The sequence below is a fragment of the Esox lucius genome, chromosome 7, assembly GCF_011004845.1.
Source record: "Esox lucius isolate fEsoLuc1 chromosome 7, fEsoLuc1.pri, whole genome shotgun sequence".
Taxonomy (NCBI): Eukaryota; Metazoa; Chordata; class Actinopteri; order Esociformes; family Esocidae; genus Esox; species Esox lucius.
Window position 1 is genome coordinate 40,055,484 of NC_047575.1, and position 19,068 is coordinate 40,074,551.

At 38.4% G+C, this 19,068-nt stretch overlaps 3 protein-coding genes across 3 annotated transcripts; all 3 read right to left on the reverse strand.

Moving 5' to 3' along the window:
* Positions 1–958: 958 nt before the first annotated feature.
* Positions 959–1,906, reverse strand: LOC114839542 (olfactory receptor 4S1-like). The gene has a single exon (XM_029121219.2). It carries the CDS (start codon positions 1,904–1,906, stop codon positions 959–961), a length of 948 nt encoding a protein of 315 aa, XP_028977052.2.
* A 6,817-nt stretch (positions 1,907–8,723) lies between these two features.
* LOC105008330 (olfactory receptor 4S1-like) lies at positions 8,724–9,560 on the reverse strand (the record flags this gene model as incomplete). Its single annotated transcript, XM_013134650.3, has 1 exon — positions 8,724–9,560. A coding segment is annotated over one exon (837 nt), but the record flags the coding sequence as incomplete, so codon positions are not given.
* Positions 9,561–13,523: 3,963 nt separating this feature from the next.
* Positions 13,524–14,459, reverse strand: LOC114839543 (olfactory receptor 8I2-like). Its single transcript, XM_029121222.2, has one exon. It carries the CDS (start codon positions 14,457–14,459, stop codon positions 13,524–13,526), a length of 936 nt encoding a protein of 311 aa, XP_028977055.2.
* Between the last annotated feature and the right edge of the window lie 4,609 nt (positions 14,460–19,068).

Sequence of the window (19,068 nt, forward strand, 5' to 3'; positions counted from 1 at the left end):
CATTGACCCCATCTTTTAGATGAATCACAGTGTTGGTAATTGTAATGCTGTATGATCCTTGAGAAAAGATTTAACAGTAATTGTGACTCACTATACTTCTGTACATTATAGGTCATTATAATTATAAATGAGTATTTTTCTACAAAATCATGAGCCTTCACAAGTCTTTACGAGTGTCTATAATTATGCTTATACTGCATTATTACTGTATTATATTGCATTATGAATACATGTATAATGCTGTATTATGTGTTACACAATTGGCCTTTAAAAAAGTGTTACCGAATAATTTAGATTTAGTTAATATGATTTTAAATAGGTGCCAACAATTGTGACATGTTTTTGAATGAAAAAGATTTAATACATAATTTTTATTTTTTTATTTTTAATGTTTCACTAAAGTGTTTGATGTGAGTGTAAGCTCAACCAGTTAAACTACAGTGGCAATTTTTTTTCAGCCTTTTTGTACATATTTGCTAGTAATTGTAGTAGTTACTCTCTCTACATATTTCTTTTCATTAAATTTATCATAAAATATTTTTGATGATTTTCAATGTTTTTTTTTGTTGCTTAAATGTACCTGAGGTAGCAATAATTATGTTGAGCACTATACATATACAAAACAGTTTTAAAACAATTCAGTTGGAAATAAAATGATCATGTGGTTTGTCTCTTAAACCATTCAGAAATATTTCTGCATAATTGTTTGTGTTATTCATTTTATGTACAGTTTATTGGCAGGTGGCTCAATTTACTGACACACAAATGTATTTTCATTGTGAAAATTATGATTTCATTATGTTAAAAAGAATATTTGTTATTAAAAAAAAATCAGCCATAGTAATAAACAAGAATCTCTTGACAGAAAAATCAGACAAAACCAAAGGATGAAACTTCATGATTTTAATATTTAGAAATTGTCAAACCACACTTTGATACACAGAAATGCTTAGCTGCATTACCTCAATCTAACTACAGCAACTTTAATGTAAAACATTTGTCGTACTCGATTTTGAATCTGAGTGAGTTTTATCCCATATATGATGGGATTTACCAGAGGAGGAACAACTAGGAACTCCACAGACATGATATTCCTCAGGGCCAACAGACTGGTGTTACTGCCATAACGAGCATACATCAAATCGAAGAGTTGAGATATGACAAAATTGGTCAGGGTGATAATATGAGGCAGACAGGTCTGCATGAACTTCCTCCTATCTGCCCGGGAACGTAAAGATGCTTTGATGATGTTAACATAGGAAATCAGAATAAGCAATGCTTGGAAGAAATGAGAACATGTGAAAATAAAACCAGAGATGTTGTTCCCAGTCGTGTCAACACATGAGAGCTGCACAACTGCCCAGTTTGAGCAGTAGAGTTTATCAATGTCAACACCACAGAGAGGTAACCTAACTGTTGGTACTATCCCAATGGTGACTTCTAGCAATGAGAAAAGCCATGTTAAAAGAATCAGTGTCCACACTTTTCTAACAGTCATAATAGAGTGGTAGTGGAGTGGCTTACAGATGGCAACATATCTGTCATAAGCCATCACTGTTAAGTTGGTAAATTCACAATAAACATAGAAGTACATGACTAATATCTGGGTCAAGCACCCAATGTAAGTTATCACATGAGAGTCAAATAAAATGTCATAAAGTATCTTTGGGTAGAAAGATGAAGCACCAATGATCCCATTAATACACAGATTACAGAGGAATAAATACATTGGGTCACGTAACATTTTCTCTAGAACAATAGTTAAGATCAGTGTTAAATTAATAAAAATGGTGAAGAGGTAGAGGATGAGAATGAATACAAAATAGATGTGTCTGTTTGTCTGCGTCAAGTTCAGTCCATGCAGCACAAACACTATCTCCAGGGAGGAGTTGAACTGAGATGTCATTAGTGTTTACAACACACAGAAATGATCGGTTCCTCCAAATTTAAAGACATTCTAACAGTAACTGTGGTCTGAACAGCAACCCCGCCAGCCTCACAACACTGACAGCTCTTCTTTAAACAGTGTAATGAGATTTTGAACATGATTTTGATTAAAGGACAACCCAAAATAAATCTGCTTTAGAATCCACCTAATATTATTTTGAAAAACAAAGTTAGGCCGGAAGCTAGAATATATTGAGCTTAAATAAGTAATCAAATTGTCATTTCAAAGTCCTAAATGAAAGTTCTTCTTGAAGATAATCACTCACGATTACGGTTTTTGAACAACATATAAGAAAATAAATCCTGTTCACCTTAAAGTTGTTCATAGTTCTTATTCTGTATGGTCTCCATACTGACGATCATAGTAGATTACCATCTCCTGACCAGGCCAGATCGTACCTGAGTATGACACTTTTCCACCATCTGAACCACACATTTATTGGGTCGCATCAGAGGATCTGAATGTCATAGCAACGTGAGCTGCATGGAGTAATGACACACTGCCCCCTCTAAAGTGGGAGTGCTATTTGAAAATTATATGAAAATATAATGTACTCCCAAAGGACTACTTAACATCACATTGCTGTTTTAACTCTCTATGTGGAAAAATCTTGGAATGGCCTTACTTGTTCATGTTTATACATCATTTTAAATTTGCTGATGGTTTGATTAAAATGATTCTGTTTTACTGTACTAAATGATACATTATACAGGAATCTCTGTGCTAGAATAGAATACTCAAGGCCATCAAGCCTAGAATCATGTAGCAATAAATGGATAAAATAACAAATACAGTGGGGAGAACAAGTATTTGATACACTGCCGAATTTGCAGGTTTTCCTACTTACAATGAGGAAGCCCAGAACTACACGGCAGAACCTGGTCAATGACCTGAAGAGAGCTCTGACCACATGTAGCACACAGCCAGCACTTGCCAGAAATTCCTGCAGTCCCTTTAATGTTGCCTCATGGATGCCTCCCTGACCATTTTTCTTCTCGTCTTTTCATACATTTTGGAGGAATGTCCAGTTCTTGGTAATGTCTCTTTTGTGTCATATTTTCTCCACTTTATGATGACTGTCTTCACTGTGTTCCATGGTATATCTAATGCTTTGGAATTTCTTTTGTACCCTTCTCCTGACTGATATCTTTAAACAATGAGATCCCTCTGATGCTTTGGAAGCTCTCTGCGGACCATGGCTTTTGCTCTGAGATGCAACTAAGAAAATGTCAGGAAAATCCGAGAACAGCTGAACTTGTGATTAACCAGTGTCACTATTTGTGATTAATCAGAGTCATTTTAAATGATGGCAGCTGTGTAATGACTTCTATTTAACATGAGTTTGAATGTGATTGGTTAATTCTGAACACAGGCACATACCCAGTTATAATAGGGTATGCAACAAGGTTATCGTAAGGTTTTAATTTAAGAATGTTCTCCCTTGAGGTGTGAGCTGCCTAGGCTGGGAAAGAAGGAAGAGTTGGACGTGCTGTCTCCTTGGCTGTCTTGACGTTTGTGTAGTTCTCACAAAGCTCACAGGCCAGATCCATTACGAAATGTCTTCTGCTGACTGTCTTCTTGAGAGAATATCAGTCGTAGATATACATTTAACATAAAAAACAAAGCATACAAATAAAATCATCACGTTTTAGATGGCTGAAAGACTATGAAAGATTAATATAAGGCAGAAGAAAACGGTTTTTAGCCTGGATTTAAAAGCGGTCAATATTGGGGCCAAATCTAGGATTTTCTGGTTCTTCCTGCTCTTTGAAGTATAATTACTAAACGCTGGATTACCTGCCTTTGTCATTACACTGGGAACAGTTTACAGACCAGACCCTGATGACTTGAGGGGTCTAGAGGGTTCATACTGAGAGAGAAGGTCCGAGATGTATAACCCTGTTTCTGAAACTGTTGAGATGCTGCATAAAATACAAATATAAACAGAATGCAATGCTGGGCAAATCATTGATTTTTAATTGAGAATATTACAAGGACAACATATTAAGTGTTGAAACTGAGAAATGTAATCGTTTTTGGAATTTGATGCTAGCAAAACGTTTAAAAATATTTGGGACAGGGGCATGTTTAGCACTGTGTTGCATCACCACTTATAAGAATACTCCGTATGGGAATTGAGGAGACCAATTGTTGTACTTTTGAAAGTGAAATATTTTCCCATTCTTGCTTTATATAGGATTTCAGCTGCTCAACAGTTCGGGGTCTCCTTTGTCATATTTTATGTTACGTAATGCGCCAAATGTTTTTCACGGGTGACATGTCCGGACTGCAGACAGGTATGCACCTTACATGCGCTGGGCAGCTGGCCAAAGGTCTTTCTACCTGTCACTGGCCCAGGTGGTTGTCCCAGTGTTCTTCAAGACCACAACCATTGTGCTAGTACAGAAGTTGTCTGCGTCTAACCTGAATGACTTCTGACCTGTCGCACTCATCTCCACGATCATGAAGTGCTTTGAAAGACTAGTTCCGGCCCACCTTAAGTCCTGCCTCCCTCCAACACTGGTTCCCTAGTGTCAGCCTAGAGGGAGGAGTTCATGTGACTGGTGGCATGGTTCGCAGACAACACCCTGGCCCTTTGTAGAAAGCTCATTGTAGATTACAACAATTATAAAGGCTGCTGTCACGCCCCAGTTCTCATCAATGGCACTGAGATGGAGCATGTGTTCAGCTTCAAATTCCTGGGTGTCCACATCTCTGATGACCTATCCTGGACCCTGAACTAAAGGTGCAGCAGTGCTTGTACTTTTTGAGGAGGCTAAAGAAGGCCCGTCTGTCTTCCCAGATCCTTGTGAACCTCTACTGCTGCACAATCGAAAGCATTCTGACGAACTGTGCCACTGTGTGGTTTGGCGGATGCTCCGTGGCCGACCAGAACGCCCTGCAACGGGTGGTGAAATCCGCCCAGCACATCACTAGTGCCCAGCACCCTTCACATCCATACCACAAACTGTTCACCCTCCTACCATCAGGCAGGCAGTACAGGTCACTTTGTTCTCACACCAGCAGGCTCAGGAACTGCTTCTTTCCATCTGCTGTAACCCTGCTTCTGCATCGCCAGATCTGAAAGCAGCACTGCGTACCGTTAGCAGTTATCGGATCTCTCTGTTCATCCACGGCTTCTGGTTGGAGAAGGTCTTTATTAGTTTAGGTCTTTATTTACTTCATTTTCCAGGTGCTTGCTCAGGTAAGCACAACAAAGGGTATCCCGAAAAAGACGATTCTAGTGCAGTTCTGATGTCCAGTAGTCATTGTCTGTCATATGTTAATAACGCGGTGGCAAATGCAACAAAATTACACAACAATAGTAACAACAATAGATGTAAATTCCAGAGGCAAGTATAAAGGCCTGCATCTGATCATCAGGTACACCAGATTGGTTGAGCAGTGACTGGTTATGTTATTGTTTGTAAACCATGTTTTGTTTACATAAATGCACAGCCCACCTCTGGTCTTACCGGAGTCGGCTTCAGTCCGATCTGCTCTGAAGACATTGTGCCATTCCAGCTCTGTTACGTTGTCGGGTATGTTGTTGTTAAGCCATGTTTCTGAGAAAATAATGACCCTGCAATCCATAATACATTTTAGTGAGATGATTCTCAGTTGTATTTCGTCCATTTTGTTAACCAGTGACCATATGTTAGCAAGGAAAAGGCTAGGTAGTGAAGGTTTCCCACGCTTCTGGTGGCTCAACTCACCTATCCCTTAGAGAAGATTTCACTGAATTGGTCAAGGTAACAATATGATTTTATGAAGCCAAACACATAATCTAAGTCAATAATATCAAGTAATTGAGGTGAAGTAAGGCTCAGGAATTCCATGACAAATTATTCTGACGAAGGCTGAAAGGCAAAACCTCATGGAGTTGATATTTCAATTAATAAAATGTTTTAATTGTGAGCCAGAGCTTTATGTAAAATAGGCAAACGTTAGTCAGTTCAACACAATGCTTAATGCTGTCTAGCAAAATATTCAAGTTTGGTGTAATGTTAATGCATGACAAAAAGATCTAATGTTGAAATGCTCTACCAACTCTTTAACCACAGTGGTTAAAGACAGACTCTTTTCCAGGGAGGACAACTACATTCATCACTTTTAATTGTGGGCCAGCAGAACTAGGCTTGCCTGGTTTCTTGTTTTAACAGCTCGTTTCATCAAATTGATCAGAAATACAGTGTAGACATTGTTACTTTTGGAAATGACTATTGTAGCTGGCAACGGCTGATTTTCAATTCTGCTGGAGTGTTTTCTGTCACCAGTCCATGGTGCATGTTTAGCTGGGCAGGCTCTCTCAGTATCTTACATCAGACAGATATAGAGGTACCTGAGTCACCTCCATTCCTACATGGTCTTTGTTAGTTTCTTTGGCTATTTGTTGCATGCTGCTGTGTTTGCAACAGTTTCCCATCTCCCATTTTGCTTGAATAGTTTGGGGAGTTTGGGGATCTTATCATTTGTGGTAAACAATATCATTAAAAGATTAGGAAAATCTCTGTATGCAAGGGACAAAGCCGAAAACCAATATTGGATGGCCATGATCTTCGGGCCCTTCAGGCATTGAATCACTGCTGTGGAAATCACTACATGGGCCCAGGAACACTTCTGAAAACCCGCTGGAACACCAATGCAAGTTAAAACTCTACCATGCAAAGAAGAAACCATACATAAACAAGGTCCAGAACCACCTCTCCCTTCTCTGGGCCTGAGCTCATTTAAGATGGACTGAGTTCCACATTCTGAGAAACCACATTCTGCACATATTACCACAGCATGGATGTGTAGTAATAGAGTCCAGGTGCTAAACTGGCCCGCAGTCCAGACCTATCACCCATTGAAAACATTTATTTTGATAACTTGATAATAAAATCCATAATTCTGTCATTTAATTAAAGATACATGTTTTATAGATATGTTTGTGACTCATTTAGAAATGGTCATTGGTTTGTCACTTTATAATAGGGTATCCTTTCTGCAGTTATGAATGCCTATTCATTCTTTATAAATGGTAATTTGTGTACTATGTTTGTGTGATTAGACATTTCATAATTTTACCTAAAGCAATCAAAGATGACTTTATAGTGGTTTTTAAGTATGCTATTACACACCATGAAAATAATTGTGCACTAACAGTGATTTGCAGCTCATTGACCCCATCTTTTAGATGAATCACAGTGTTGGTAATTGTAATGCTGTATGATCCTTGAGAAAAGATTTACCAGTAATTGTGACTCACTATACTTCTGTACATTATAGGTCATTATAATTATAAATGAGTATTTTTCTACAAAATCATGAGCCTTCACAAGTCTTTACGAGTGTCTTTAATTATGCTTATACTGCATTATTACTGTATTATATTGCATTATGAGTACATGTATAATGCTGTATTATCCATCCATCCATCTTTTTCCGCTTATCCGGGGCCGGGTCGCGGGGGCAGCAGTCTAAGCAGGGATGCCCAGACTTCCCTCTCCCCAGACACTTCCTCTAGCTCTTCCGGGGGGACACCGAGGCGTTCCCAGGCCAGCCGGGAGACATAGTCCCTCCAGCGTGTCCTAGGTCTTCCACGGGGTCTCCTCCCGGTGGGACGGGACCGGAACACCTTCCCAGGAAGGCGTTCCGGAGGCATCCGAAAAAGATGCCCAAGCCACCTCAGCTGACCCCTCTCGATGTGGAGGAGCAGCGGCTCTACTCTGAGCTCCTCCCGGGTGACCGAGCTTCTCACCCTATCTCTAAGGGATCGCCCAGCCACCCTGCGGAGAAAGCTCATTTCGGCCGCCTGTATCCGGGATCTTGTCCTTTCGGTCATGACCCAAAGCTCATGACCATAGGTGAGAGTAGGAACGTAGATTGACTGGTAAATCGAGAGCTTCGCCTTGCGGCTCAGCTCTTTCTTCACCACGACAGACCGATACATCGACTGCATTACTGCAGAAGCTGCACCGATCCGTCTGTCAATCTCCCGTTCCATCCTTCCCTCACTCGTGAACAAGACCCCTAGATACTTAAACTCCTCCACTTGAGGCAGGCACTCTCCATGCTGTATTATGTGTTACACAATTGGCCTTTAAAAAAGTGTTACCGAATATAATTTAGATTTAGTTAATATGATTTTATATAGGTGCCAATATTTGTGACACATTTTTGAATAAAAAAGATTTAATACAAAATAAATTGTTTTTATGTTTCACTAAAGTGTTTGATGTGAGTGTAAGCTCAACCAGTTAAACTACAGTGGCAATTTTTTTCATATTTGCTAATAATTGTAGTAGTTACTATCTCTACATCTTTCTTTTCATGAATATTTTTGATGATTTTCAATGGTTTTTTTTTTGCTTAAATGTACCTGAGGTAGCAATAATTATGTTGAGCACTATACATAAACAAAACAGTTTTAAAACAATTCAGTTGGACTTCGGGAAAATAATTTATTTTGGAATTAAAATGATCATGTGGTTTTTCTCTTAAAACATTCAGAAATATTTCTACATAATTGTTTGTGTTATTCATTTTGTGTACAGTTTCTTGGCAGGTTTTTCAATTTACTGACACACAAATTTATTTTCATTGTGAAAGTTATGATTTCATTATGTAAAAAAGTATATTTGTTATAAAAAATAATAAATCTGCCATAGTAATAAACAAGACAGAAAAATCTTGACAGAAAAATCTGACAAAACCAAAGGATAAAACTTCATGATTTTAATATTTAGAAATTGTCAAAGCACACGTTGATACACAGAAATGCCTAGCTGTATTACCTCAATCTAACTACAGCAACTTTAATGTAAAACATTTGTCGTACTCGATTTTGAATCTGAGTGAGTTTCATCCCATATATGATAGGATTTACCAGAGGAGGAACAACTAGGAACTCCACAGACATGATATTCCTCAGGGCCAACAGACTGGTGTTGCTGCCATAACGAGCATACATCACATCGAAGAGTTGAGATATGACAAAATTGGTCAGGGTGATAATATGAGGCAGACAGGTCTGCATGAACTTCCTCCTATCTGCCCGGGAACGTAAAGATGCTTTGATGATGTTAACATAGGAAATCAGAATAAGCAACGCTTGGAAGAAATGAGAACATATGAAAATAAAGCCAGAGATGTTGTTCCCAGTCGTGTCAACACATGAGAGCTGCACAACTGCCCAGTTTGAGCAGTAGAGTTTATCAATGTCAACACCACAGAGAGGTAACCTAACTGTTGGTACTATCCCAATGGTGATTTCTAGCAATGAGAAAAGCCATGTTAGAAGAATCAGTGTCCACACTTTTCTAATAGTCATAATACAGTGGTAGTGGAGTGGCTTACAGATGGCAACATATCTGTCATAAGCCATCACTGTTAAGTTGGTAAATTCACAATAAACATAGAAGTAGATGACTAATATCTGGGTCAAGCACCCAATGTATGTTATTACATGAGAGTCAAATGAAATGTCATAAAGTATCTTTGGGTAGAAAGATGAAGCACCAATGATACCATTAATACACAGACTACAGAGGAATAAATACATTGGGTCACGTAACATTTTCTCTAGAACAATAGTTAAGATCAGTGTTAAATTAATAAAAATGGTGAAGAGGTAGAGGATGAGAATAAATACAAAATAGATGTGTCTGCTTGCATGTGTCAAGTTCAGTCCATGCAGAACAAACACTATCTCCAGGGAGGAGTTGAACTGAGATGTCATTAGTGTTTACAGTTCATCCAAATTTAAAGACATTCTAACAGTATTTGTGGTCTGAACAGCAACCCTGCCAGCTTATCAACACTGACAGCTCTTCTTTAAACAGTTAATGAGATTTTGAACATGATTTTGATTAAAGGACAACCCAAAATAAATCTGCTTTAGAATCCACCTAATATTATTTTGAAAAACAAAGTTAGGCAGGAAGGTAGAATATATTGAGCTTAAATAAGTAAATAAGTAATCAAATTGTCATTTCAAAGTCCTAAATGAAAGTTCTTCTTGAAGATAATCACTCACGATAACGGTTTTTGAACAACATATAAGAAAATAAATCCTGTTCACCTTAAAGTTGATCGCAGTTCTTATTCTGTATGGTCTCCATACTGACGGACATAGTAGATTACCATCTCCTGACCAGGCCAGATCGTCCATGAGTATGACACTTTTCCACCATCTGAACCACACTTTTATTGGGTCGCATCAGAGGACTTGAACGTCATAGCAACGTGAGCTGCATGGAGTAATGACACACTGCCCCCTCTAAAGTGGGAGTGCTATATGAAAATTATATGAAAATATAATGTACTCCCAAAGGACTACTTAACATCACATTGCTGTTATAACTCTCAATGTGGAAAAATCTTGGAATGGCCTTACTTGTTCGTGTTTATACATCATTTTAAATTTGCTGATGGTTTCATTAAAATGATTCTGTTTTACTGTATTAAATGATACATTATACAGGAATCACTGTGCTAGAATAGAATACTCAAGGCCATCAAGCCTAGAATCATGTAGCAATAAATGGATAAAATAACAAATACAGTGGGGAGAACAAGTATTTGATACACTTCCGAATTTGCAGGTTTTCCTACTTACAATGAGGAAGCCCAGAACTACACGGCATGACCTGGTCAATGACCTGAAGAGAGCTCGGACCACAGTCTCAAAGAAAACCATTAGTAACACACTACGCCGTCATGGATTAAAATCCTGCAGCGCACGCAAGGTCCCCCTGCTCAAGCCAGTGCATGTCCAGGCCCGTCTGAAGTTTGCCAATGACCATCTGGATGATCAAGAGGAGGAATGGAAGGTCATGTGGTCTGATTAGACAAAATAGAGCTTTTTGGTCTCAGCTGCAGTGTGTGCAAACCTGGTCAAGAACTACAGGAAACGTATGATCTCTGTAATTGCAAATGTTTCTGTACCAAATATTAAGTTCTGCTTTTCTGATGTATCAAATACTTATGTCATGCAATAAAATGCAAATTAATTACATAAAAATCATACAATTTTATTTTCTGGATTTTTGTTTTAGATTCAGCCACTCATTTGAAGTACCTATGATAAAAATTATAAACTTCTACATGCTTTGTAAATGGGAAAACCTGCAAAATCGGCAGTGTATCAAATACTTGTTCTCCCCACTATAAGTAAAGGTTTTTAGTATTAGAGGTACAGTTAGAAAACCAGCCTCAATCCAGGATTAAAAAGTATTACTCTACTATCCAAGTTCCATCTTTGAACATCTGAAGTTAGAAAACTGACAAGCGATGCTTTGGCCTTTTCAGTCAGGTATTGTGAGTTTTCCTTAATTCAAACAGTTGTGATTTTGGTGCTTTTCTCACCCAACTGATATTAGTGATTTTTGCTCTTGACTATGTCGCTATCATCTAAAATCTTCATATAGTTTTACTGCTGAGTGCTGTCGACATCTACTGTAGGAGCAGAGCTGTCCATCGTCAGTTGCTGATGTGATTCTTTGCGCTGACGTAGCACTGACCATCTGTATACACAGCTATGACATCAATATAGTTAAAAATATATGAAGGGGTGGCAGTAGCTCCATCTCCATTGTTCAACAGTCACCATACAAAAGCCGCCAAGAGAAAATTCAGAGAGATGATAGGATGTGTATGCAATTTTATTTTGCTCTCCTAATAATACAATAACTGTGTAATACATTTGTTGAATTTGTAATTGATTGCTTAAAAAATTCTGAAAAATTATTTAAATTTGCATTTCAGATTTACATTTGATTAATTAGCCTACACAAGAATGCTGAATCTCCTATTGAAAAACAGTAATGTGTGACATGTTGAATGTATTATGATTCAATACTAGCCTAAATAAATAGTTGAATGTTCATTAAAATCTTGTATGTACAGTGGATATAAAAAGTCTACAAAATCCTGTTAAAATGCCAGGTTCTTGTGATGTAAAAGAAGGAGACCAAGACAAATCATGTTAGAACTTATTCCACCTTTAATGTGACCTATAACGTGAACAATTCAATTGAAAAACAAATTGAAATCTTTGAGGGGGAAGAATAAAAAACTCACAATAACCTGGTTGCATAAGTGAGCACACCCTTAAACTAATACTTTGTTTAAACAGCTTTTGATTTTATTAGAGCATGCAGTCTTTTTGGTTAGCAGTCTATTAGCATGGCACATCTTGATGGATGAAAATCCTGCAGCGCACGCAAGGTCCCCCTGCTCAAGCCAGCGCATGTCCAGGTCCATCTGAAGTTTGCCAATGACCATCTGGATGATCCAGAGGAGGAATGGGAGGTCATGTGGTCTGATGAGACAAAAATGTAGCCTGGTGAAGAACTACAGGAAACGTATGATCTCTGTAACTGCAAACAAAGGTTTCTGTACCAAATATTAAGTTCTGCTTTTCAGATGTATCAAATAGTTATGTCATGCAATAAAATGCAAAGAATTTACTTAAAAATCATACAATGTTTTATTCTGGATTTTTGTTTTAGATTCCATCACTCACAGTTGAAGAGTACCTATGATAAAAATGACAGACTTTTACATGCTTTGTAAGTGGGAAAACCTGCAAAATTGGCGGATTATCAAATACTTGTTCTCCTCACTGTACACCAGTCAAGGTCTGGGTAGATTAGATGGTAAGTGAACAATCACCTCTCATTGTTAACATGTTGGATGCAGGAGAAATTGGCTGGAGTAAAACCCTGAGCAACTTTGACAAGGGCCAAATTATTATGGCCAGACGACTGGGTCAGAGCATCTCTGAAACAACAAGGCTTGTAGGGTGCTCCCGGTCAGCAGTGGTGAGTACCTAACCGGCAACCGGGTGTTGTGCGCTCAAGGTTTGTCGATGCGCGAGGGCAATGAAGGCTATCCCGTCTGGTCCGAACCAATAGCAGGTCTACTGTGGTACAAGTCACAAAACATTTTAATGGTGTTTTTACGGGAGGAATGTTTCACTCACAGTGCAGCACACCTTGCTGTGTACGGGGCTGCGTAGTCGCATAACGGTCAGAGTGCCCATGACGATCCCTGTCCACCGTCCAAGTGCCTACAGCAAATTCCCCTGGCCTCAATCAATGCCTCACCGATTTGGTGCCATTTGGGCGGCACACAGAGGACCAACAGTATAATAGGCAGGTGGTCATAATGTTTTGGCTCAGCGGTGTACAATATTCATATTATAGATTCTTGAGATCCAAACAAAAATGAGCAAAATATTTTTAACAACCTACTTTGGTTTAAAACAAAGAAAATAATGAAGCTCAATAAAGAATATTAAACATGAAATTGTTAACAGGAAAAACCAAAACCACCCAACTTCAAGATCCACCTACAGTACAGAACAATACAGTGATCAATATATCACTTTTGTATGTAGTCAAAGCATTGTAGTTAAAACATTACATCTTCACAAATTATTGAATCAAAGGGAGGAACTTAGACAATATTGAGCTGACTGGCAATTAAAAAAATGTTTTACTTGTTATTGTTCAAGTTCCAGAACACAGATTTATGTCAAATTGACAAACACGATACACACAAGTGCATAGCAACAATATATTTATTTTCAAACAGCAACTTTAAGGTTGAACATCTGACCAACTCTGTTCCGAATCTGACTGAGATTCATTCCATATATGATAGGATTTACCAGAGGAGGAACAACTAGAAACTCCACAGCCATGATATTCCTCAGGGCCAACAGACTGGTGTTGCTGCCATAGCGAGCGTACATCACATCAAAGAGAAGAGATATGAGGAAGTTAGTCAGTATAATCAGATGAGGCAGACAGGTCTGCGTGAATTTACTCCTATGTGCTCGGGAATGCAAACATGCACGGATGATATTCAAATAGGAAATAACAATAAATGTAAATTGAGAAATGTGAAAAGATATTTGAATAAAGCCATATATGTTGTTCAGAGTTGTATCAATGCATGAAAGCTTCACCACTGCCCAGTTGGAGCAATATAGTTTATCGATATTGATATTACAGAGGGGTAACCTAACTAACAATCCCATACCGATGCCACATTCCAGCCATGAGAAAAGCCATGTTAGAAAAATCAGTGTCCACATGTTGTTAGTAGTCATAATAGAGTGGTAGTGGAGTGGCTTACAGATGGCAACATATCTGTCATAAGCCATTACAGTCAGGTTAGTACATTCACAGTAAATATAGGAGTAGATTACAAATACCTGGGTCAAGCACCCAATGTATGTTATCACATGAGAGTCAAATAAAATGTCATAAAGTATTTTTGGGTAGAAAGATGAAGCACCAATTATACCATTAAAACACAGATTACAGAGGAATAAATACATTGGGTCATGCAACATTTTCTCCAGAGCAATAGCAAAAACCAATGTTAAATTAATAAAAATGGTGAAGAGATATAGCAGAAGAATAAATACAAAGTAGATGTGTCCATTTGTCTGCGTAAATGTTAATCCATGCAGCACAAACACTATCTCCTGGGAGGAATTAAACAGGGTTGTCATTAACAGCAGACACAAATTATTGCTTTATATATTTATAATAATATGATGCCTCCTCAGTAACCACCAACCACACTGGGGCTCTGTCCACTACACAACATTGATAGTTCTTTTTCAAACTGTGTAGTTTGTATTCAGATCCATGAGATCATATTCATAGAAGGACAATCCAAAACAACCCTGCTTTAGCATCCACCTACACACAGTACAACGCACCATGCACAGTTTTCAACATATCCATACTTTAAAACCACTGTAAATGAAACATTAGTGAAAACAATATCATCACAAATGATGGAACATGCATATAGGGAGAAACATTTAAAATAATGAACAGAATGTTAGATGATGAAAATAATACAAATCAAGCAATCACACCAAAAAGTAAAAGTCAGTTCCCCTTGAAGATATTAACTCATGTTCCTTTTTTTAACAATCCAGAGATTGATCAGAAAGGTTTTCCTTGAAGGTGATGACTGTTCTTGTTTGGTATTTTCTCTGTACTGAAGATTGGAGCAGATTATCACCTGACAAGAAAAGATCACGCCTGGGTAAGACAATCTTCCACTCTCAGCACCTCCCTTTTATGCAGTAGAATCAGAGTATCTGAACTCCCTTAGCGACATGTGATATGAAGATTATGTGAGGTGTCCACATTAGGGTTGGGTATCGTTTCAATTATATCATATCTGATGCCAATCCCGATTCTGCTTATCGAATCCAGTTCTTAACAAATCTTGGTTCCAATTCCAATATTCTAAGAAAGAACCAAAAATAAAATATGCATTTATTCTTTGCACATTTAGGCCTTAATAAGTACTGTCAACTCTGTATAATCAACTGTCAACCGTGACAGGAAGGTTTATTTTTCCCTTCATTTAAAAAAAATATTACTTATAAGGAAATGATCATCAAAAACAATTACAAATCAAAACTATTTAAATAAATAAATAATAGAAGTTATAACAGTCTTTATTGTTTTATATTGCCCCTTGGCATCTATGCGGTTATTTTTCATTATCCCCAATCACAGGCAGCTGCTCCCTATTGCCTCTGATTGGGGATCCTATTTTAAGTCTGCTTTTAAAGTTAGCTTTAAAAGGTCATTGTTTTGAGTTAGCTTTGTGTTTACTGCCCTCCAGTTCACGGTAATACTCTCCTTTTGTAGTTTTGTTTCTGAAAAAAACTTTACAAAGATGTTCTGCAGCTCTGCACTTTGTGTCCTGCCTCTCAAACGTGACAATATGTTTGTGTGTGTGCATGGCATGTCCTCTAACAAATCAAACATATGTTTTGGTGTTCCTCAAGGCTTGGTTTTGGGCCCATTATTGTTTTCACTGTGCAATGGATATAATAGGTCTGCACAACCCTGTTTAAATGCCAGGTTCTTCTGAAATAAAAGAATGAGACAAAGATAAATCATGTCAGAACTTTTTCACCTTTAATGGTACCTATACTGTGAACAATTCAATTGAAAAACAAACTGAAATCTTTGAGGGGGAAAAATAAAAATTCCCTTTGTTCTATTACTACCTAGGTTTCACACAAGGTGCAGGCTGTCCTTCCCCACATGGATAACCTCTTTTACTCTGAAGAGGACTTACAGCATTTGGACAGACAATAGAAGCTCTAATGATTTTTACAGATGTACAGATTTACGAGCAACCCTATAATCTGCTGATACCAGTCAATGATGCCCCCTAGGCAAATACCGGATCCCCCTCTCCTACATTCCTAAGGAACAAAGGACAGATACCTTTATTGGTCTAGACAGATGAACTGATGGTCAGAGTACCTAGTGATCCTCTGATATTATGCAGACATGTGTGTCACAACCAAAGACTTACATACCAGGTAATATAAAAACAGACATTTCTCAAATGTACATTAGTTCAAGAATTTCCATAACAGTCTCTTAGCATGGCACATTTGTCGTAGCAATATTTGCCTACTCTTCTTTGCAAAAGTGCTCCAAATCTGCTGTGCATAGCCCTCTTCAGATCACCCCACAGATGTTCAATTGAATTCAGGTCTGGACTCTGGCTGAGCCATTCCAAAACATTAATCTTCTTCTGGTGAAACCATGTTTTTGTGGATTTGGATTTGAGCTTTGCGTCGTAGTCATGCTGAAAGGTGAACTTTATCTTCTTCAGCTTTATAATGCACGCCTGAAGATTTTGTGCCAACATTTCCTGGTATTTGCAACTGATCATAATTCCCTCCACGCTCTCCAAACATTGCAATAGTTAGCTGAAATCTGTGCCATCCTAATTTTTAATGTAGCATGCTTGCAGCCACAATTTAAATCTTTCTTATAGTTCCTCATTATTGATGTAACCCACAGTGCAGTTAGTAAAGGAATATTAGCACCCCTAACTAGATGTTCTTCATACTTCTGAGATGTTATTGTTGTTTTTTTTACACCACTTATGCTATAAATAACTTCATAATTAGCAGACTATTGGAATATATAACTTCATACATTCCTAACTGATGCACAGTTAACTTTTATGGGATTTCTACAACATTCTTCAGGTCCCATTGTTTAGCAACACAATGTGTTGACATTGAGCAACATTTTTCACTATAGGACTTCTGAAATTAAATGAACTCCATAAGAAATCTATTTTCTGTTTGTAGAAAACCCTGAGGTTGTTGCGTAGGTTGTGTACTGACTTGTATTTAATCCATATGACTGACTTGTATTTAATCCGGGTTAAAGTATATAGAAATCTCCACACGTTTTAGGATACCAACCATATTTGCACAGACTGACATTATGTATAACAAAGTAAATCAGCTTTGTGCTCGTTCACTGTTACGTCCCCACACATTGGTGTGTGTCCTTGAGTTGTCGTTTGTGTTCTATGTTCAGCTCTCCTCATTTTATTCACATTAGGATCGACAGGATTGGTGCATCCCACTGCCATTTCAACTTGCCCATCAGGCAATGCACTACCACTGACTGCCAGTTCCTTCCCGCGCCACACTCTGTGAATACAGCCCTGGAAGTATCCTGAAGAGAAAGTTTTGGTGTTGTCACATCAGAATTCAGTTGTCCCTTTGTCCTTATGTAGCTCTGGTAGATATTTTCTTTGTTTATTTTTGTAAGCATTGCTATTCTTTTTTGGTTATTGGGCCTTTTCGATTGTATTTTTGGGGACAGGGAATAGGGAAGATGCCCTGGGGTCTACATTCTACACGTAGGCGGTCATTTTCTAAACACACTAGGTTGGGGTGGGGCGGGGGGTGTTTTATGTTGCAACCTCTTGTTCCCTAGGTAAGCTGCTGGGTCATAACAGTCACATATCACTTGCATGCAATCATTTCCTGAAGTCTGTAATCCATAGGCTTCACCAGGCGCAGGGTGGGATGTCCTTCTTATGCCCTGAACCATTTTCAGTTCATGTTTGCTTTGGGCCTTTTGCTTCAGTCTTGTCTTCAGATCGGGATTGTTTTGGCCACTCAATAACTTAAGATTTGTTGGCCCAGAAGAATTCTTTGGTAGCAACCGGGAAATGTTTTGGTCCGTATCCTGCTGCATCATTGTCACGGTGGTGGTAGGACACAGGCGCAGAGACGAAAGGGTGGTAGTAATCCATAGTTTAATCAAAAACAAAACAATAGCAGAAACCAGTGACGTAGGGCGTTCAGTACAAAACAAAACAAAAATGAACCACACCGGGTGTGGCCACACACAGAACATAAATAGGGTCCCCAATTGGAGGCAACGATCTACACCTGCCTCCAATTGGGGAGACCAAACTGAGTAGAGGTGCCTAGAGGCATCACCTTCTGTCCGGTCCTGGCTTATGGCCCCAGCCCAGCGCAGAGCCAGGACGTGACAATCATGAAAAGCCATTGTTATAGAAATGTATTGAGCTGATGTATTGATTAATTCTACAACAGTATAGGGGAGTTGAGAACTACTAGCTTAGTATTGGACCGATTAGATAGTTACCGAGCCTGTTTTTAGACAAGTAGGAAGAATACAAGATATGTTGATGGTGCTGTAATTTGGAAAGGGACAAGACATCGGTGGACAATTTGAAGTCTGGAGGTATTTGTAAAATGCAGGTGGGCAACCTGCATTTGGGTGAAACCTGCGGAGGAGAATGAAACTGACAAGAGGAATAAACCAAACTGGTTTAGACCAGATAAAGATGTATTTAGAGTTCTAATTAGTGAGTTTCTACCAGACCATTCAGAGATCCTCATTGTACAGTAAATGAAAACAAAGTTGCAGCCATTCCTGCCCAAGCCATAGCAATACCTCCATATGTTTCACGGATGAGTTGATACGCACAGAATATTAAAATTTTTCTCCACACATTTCTCTTTCCATCCCTGCAGTACTAGCCAATCATCATATAATCTGGCCCTAAAATGTTCTGCCGGCTTTTTTTATGTACTTTTGGCGTTTGATAACTGGTTCAGAAAAGAGGAAAAACCAAACCATCTGATGGTGGATGGTCTACTGACATACTTCATGACACGCAACAGAGTACTCATTGTGTGTAGTACATCATTTTATTCCAGCCAAGATAACAATTCTCTCACATATAGCCCACACAAACCTCACTCAGGGATTGTTCTATGTTTTTACTATTTT

What these genes read in the sequence shown, in the direction of transcription:
- LOC114839542 (XM_029121219.2), bottom strand. Translation starts at nt 1,906, where the DNA reads ATGACATCTCAGTTCAACTCCTCCCTGGAGATAGTGTTTGTGCTGCAT.
- LOC114839543 (XM_029121222.2), bottom strand. Translation starts at nt 14,459, where the DNA reads ATGACAACCCTGTTTAATTCCTCCCAGGAGATAGTGTTTGTGCTGCAT.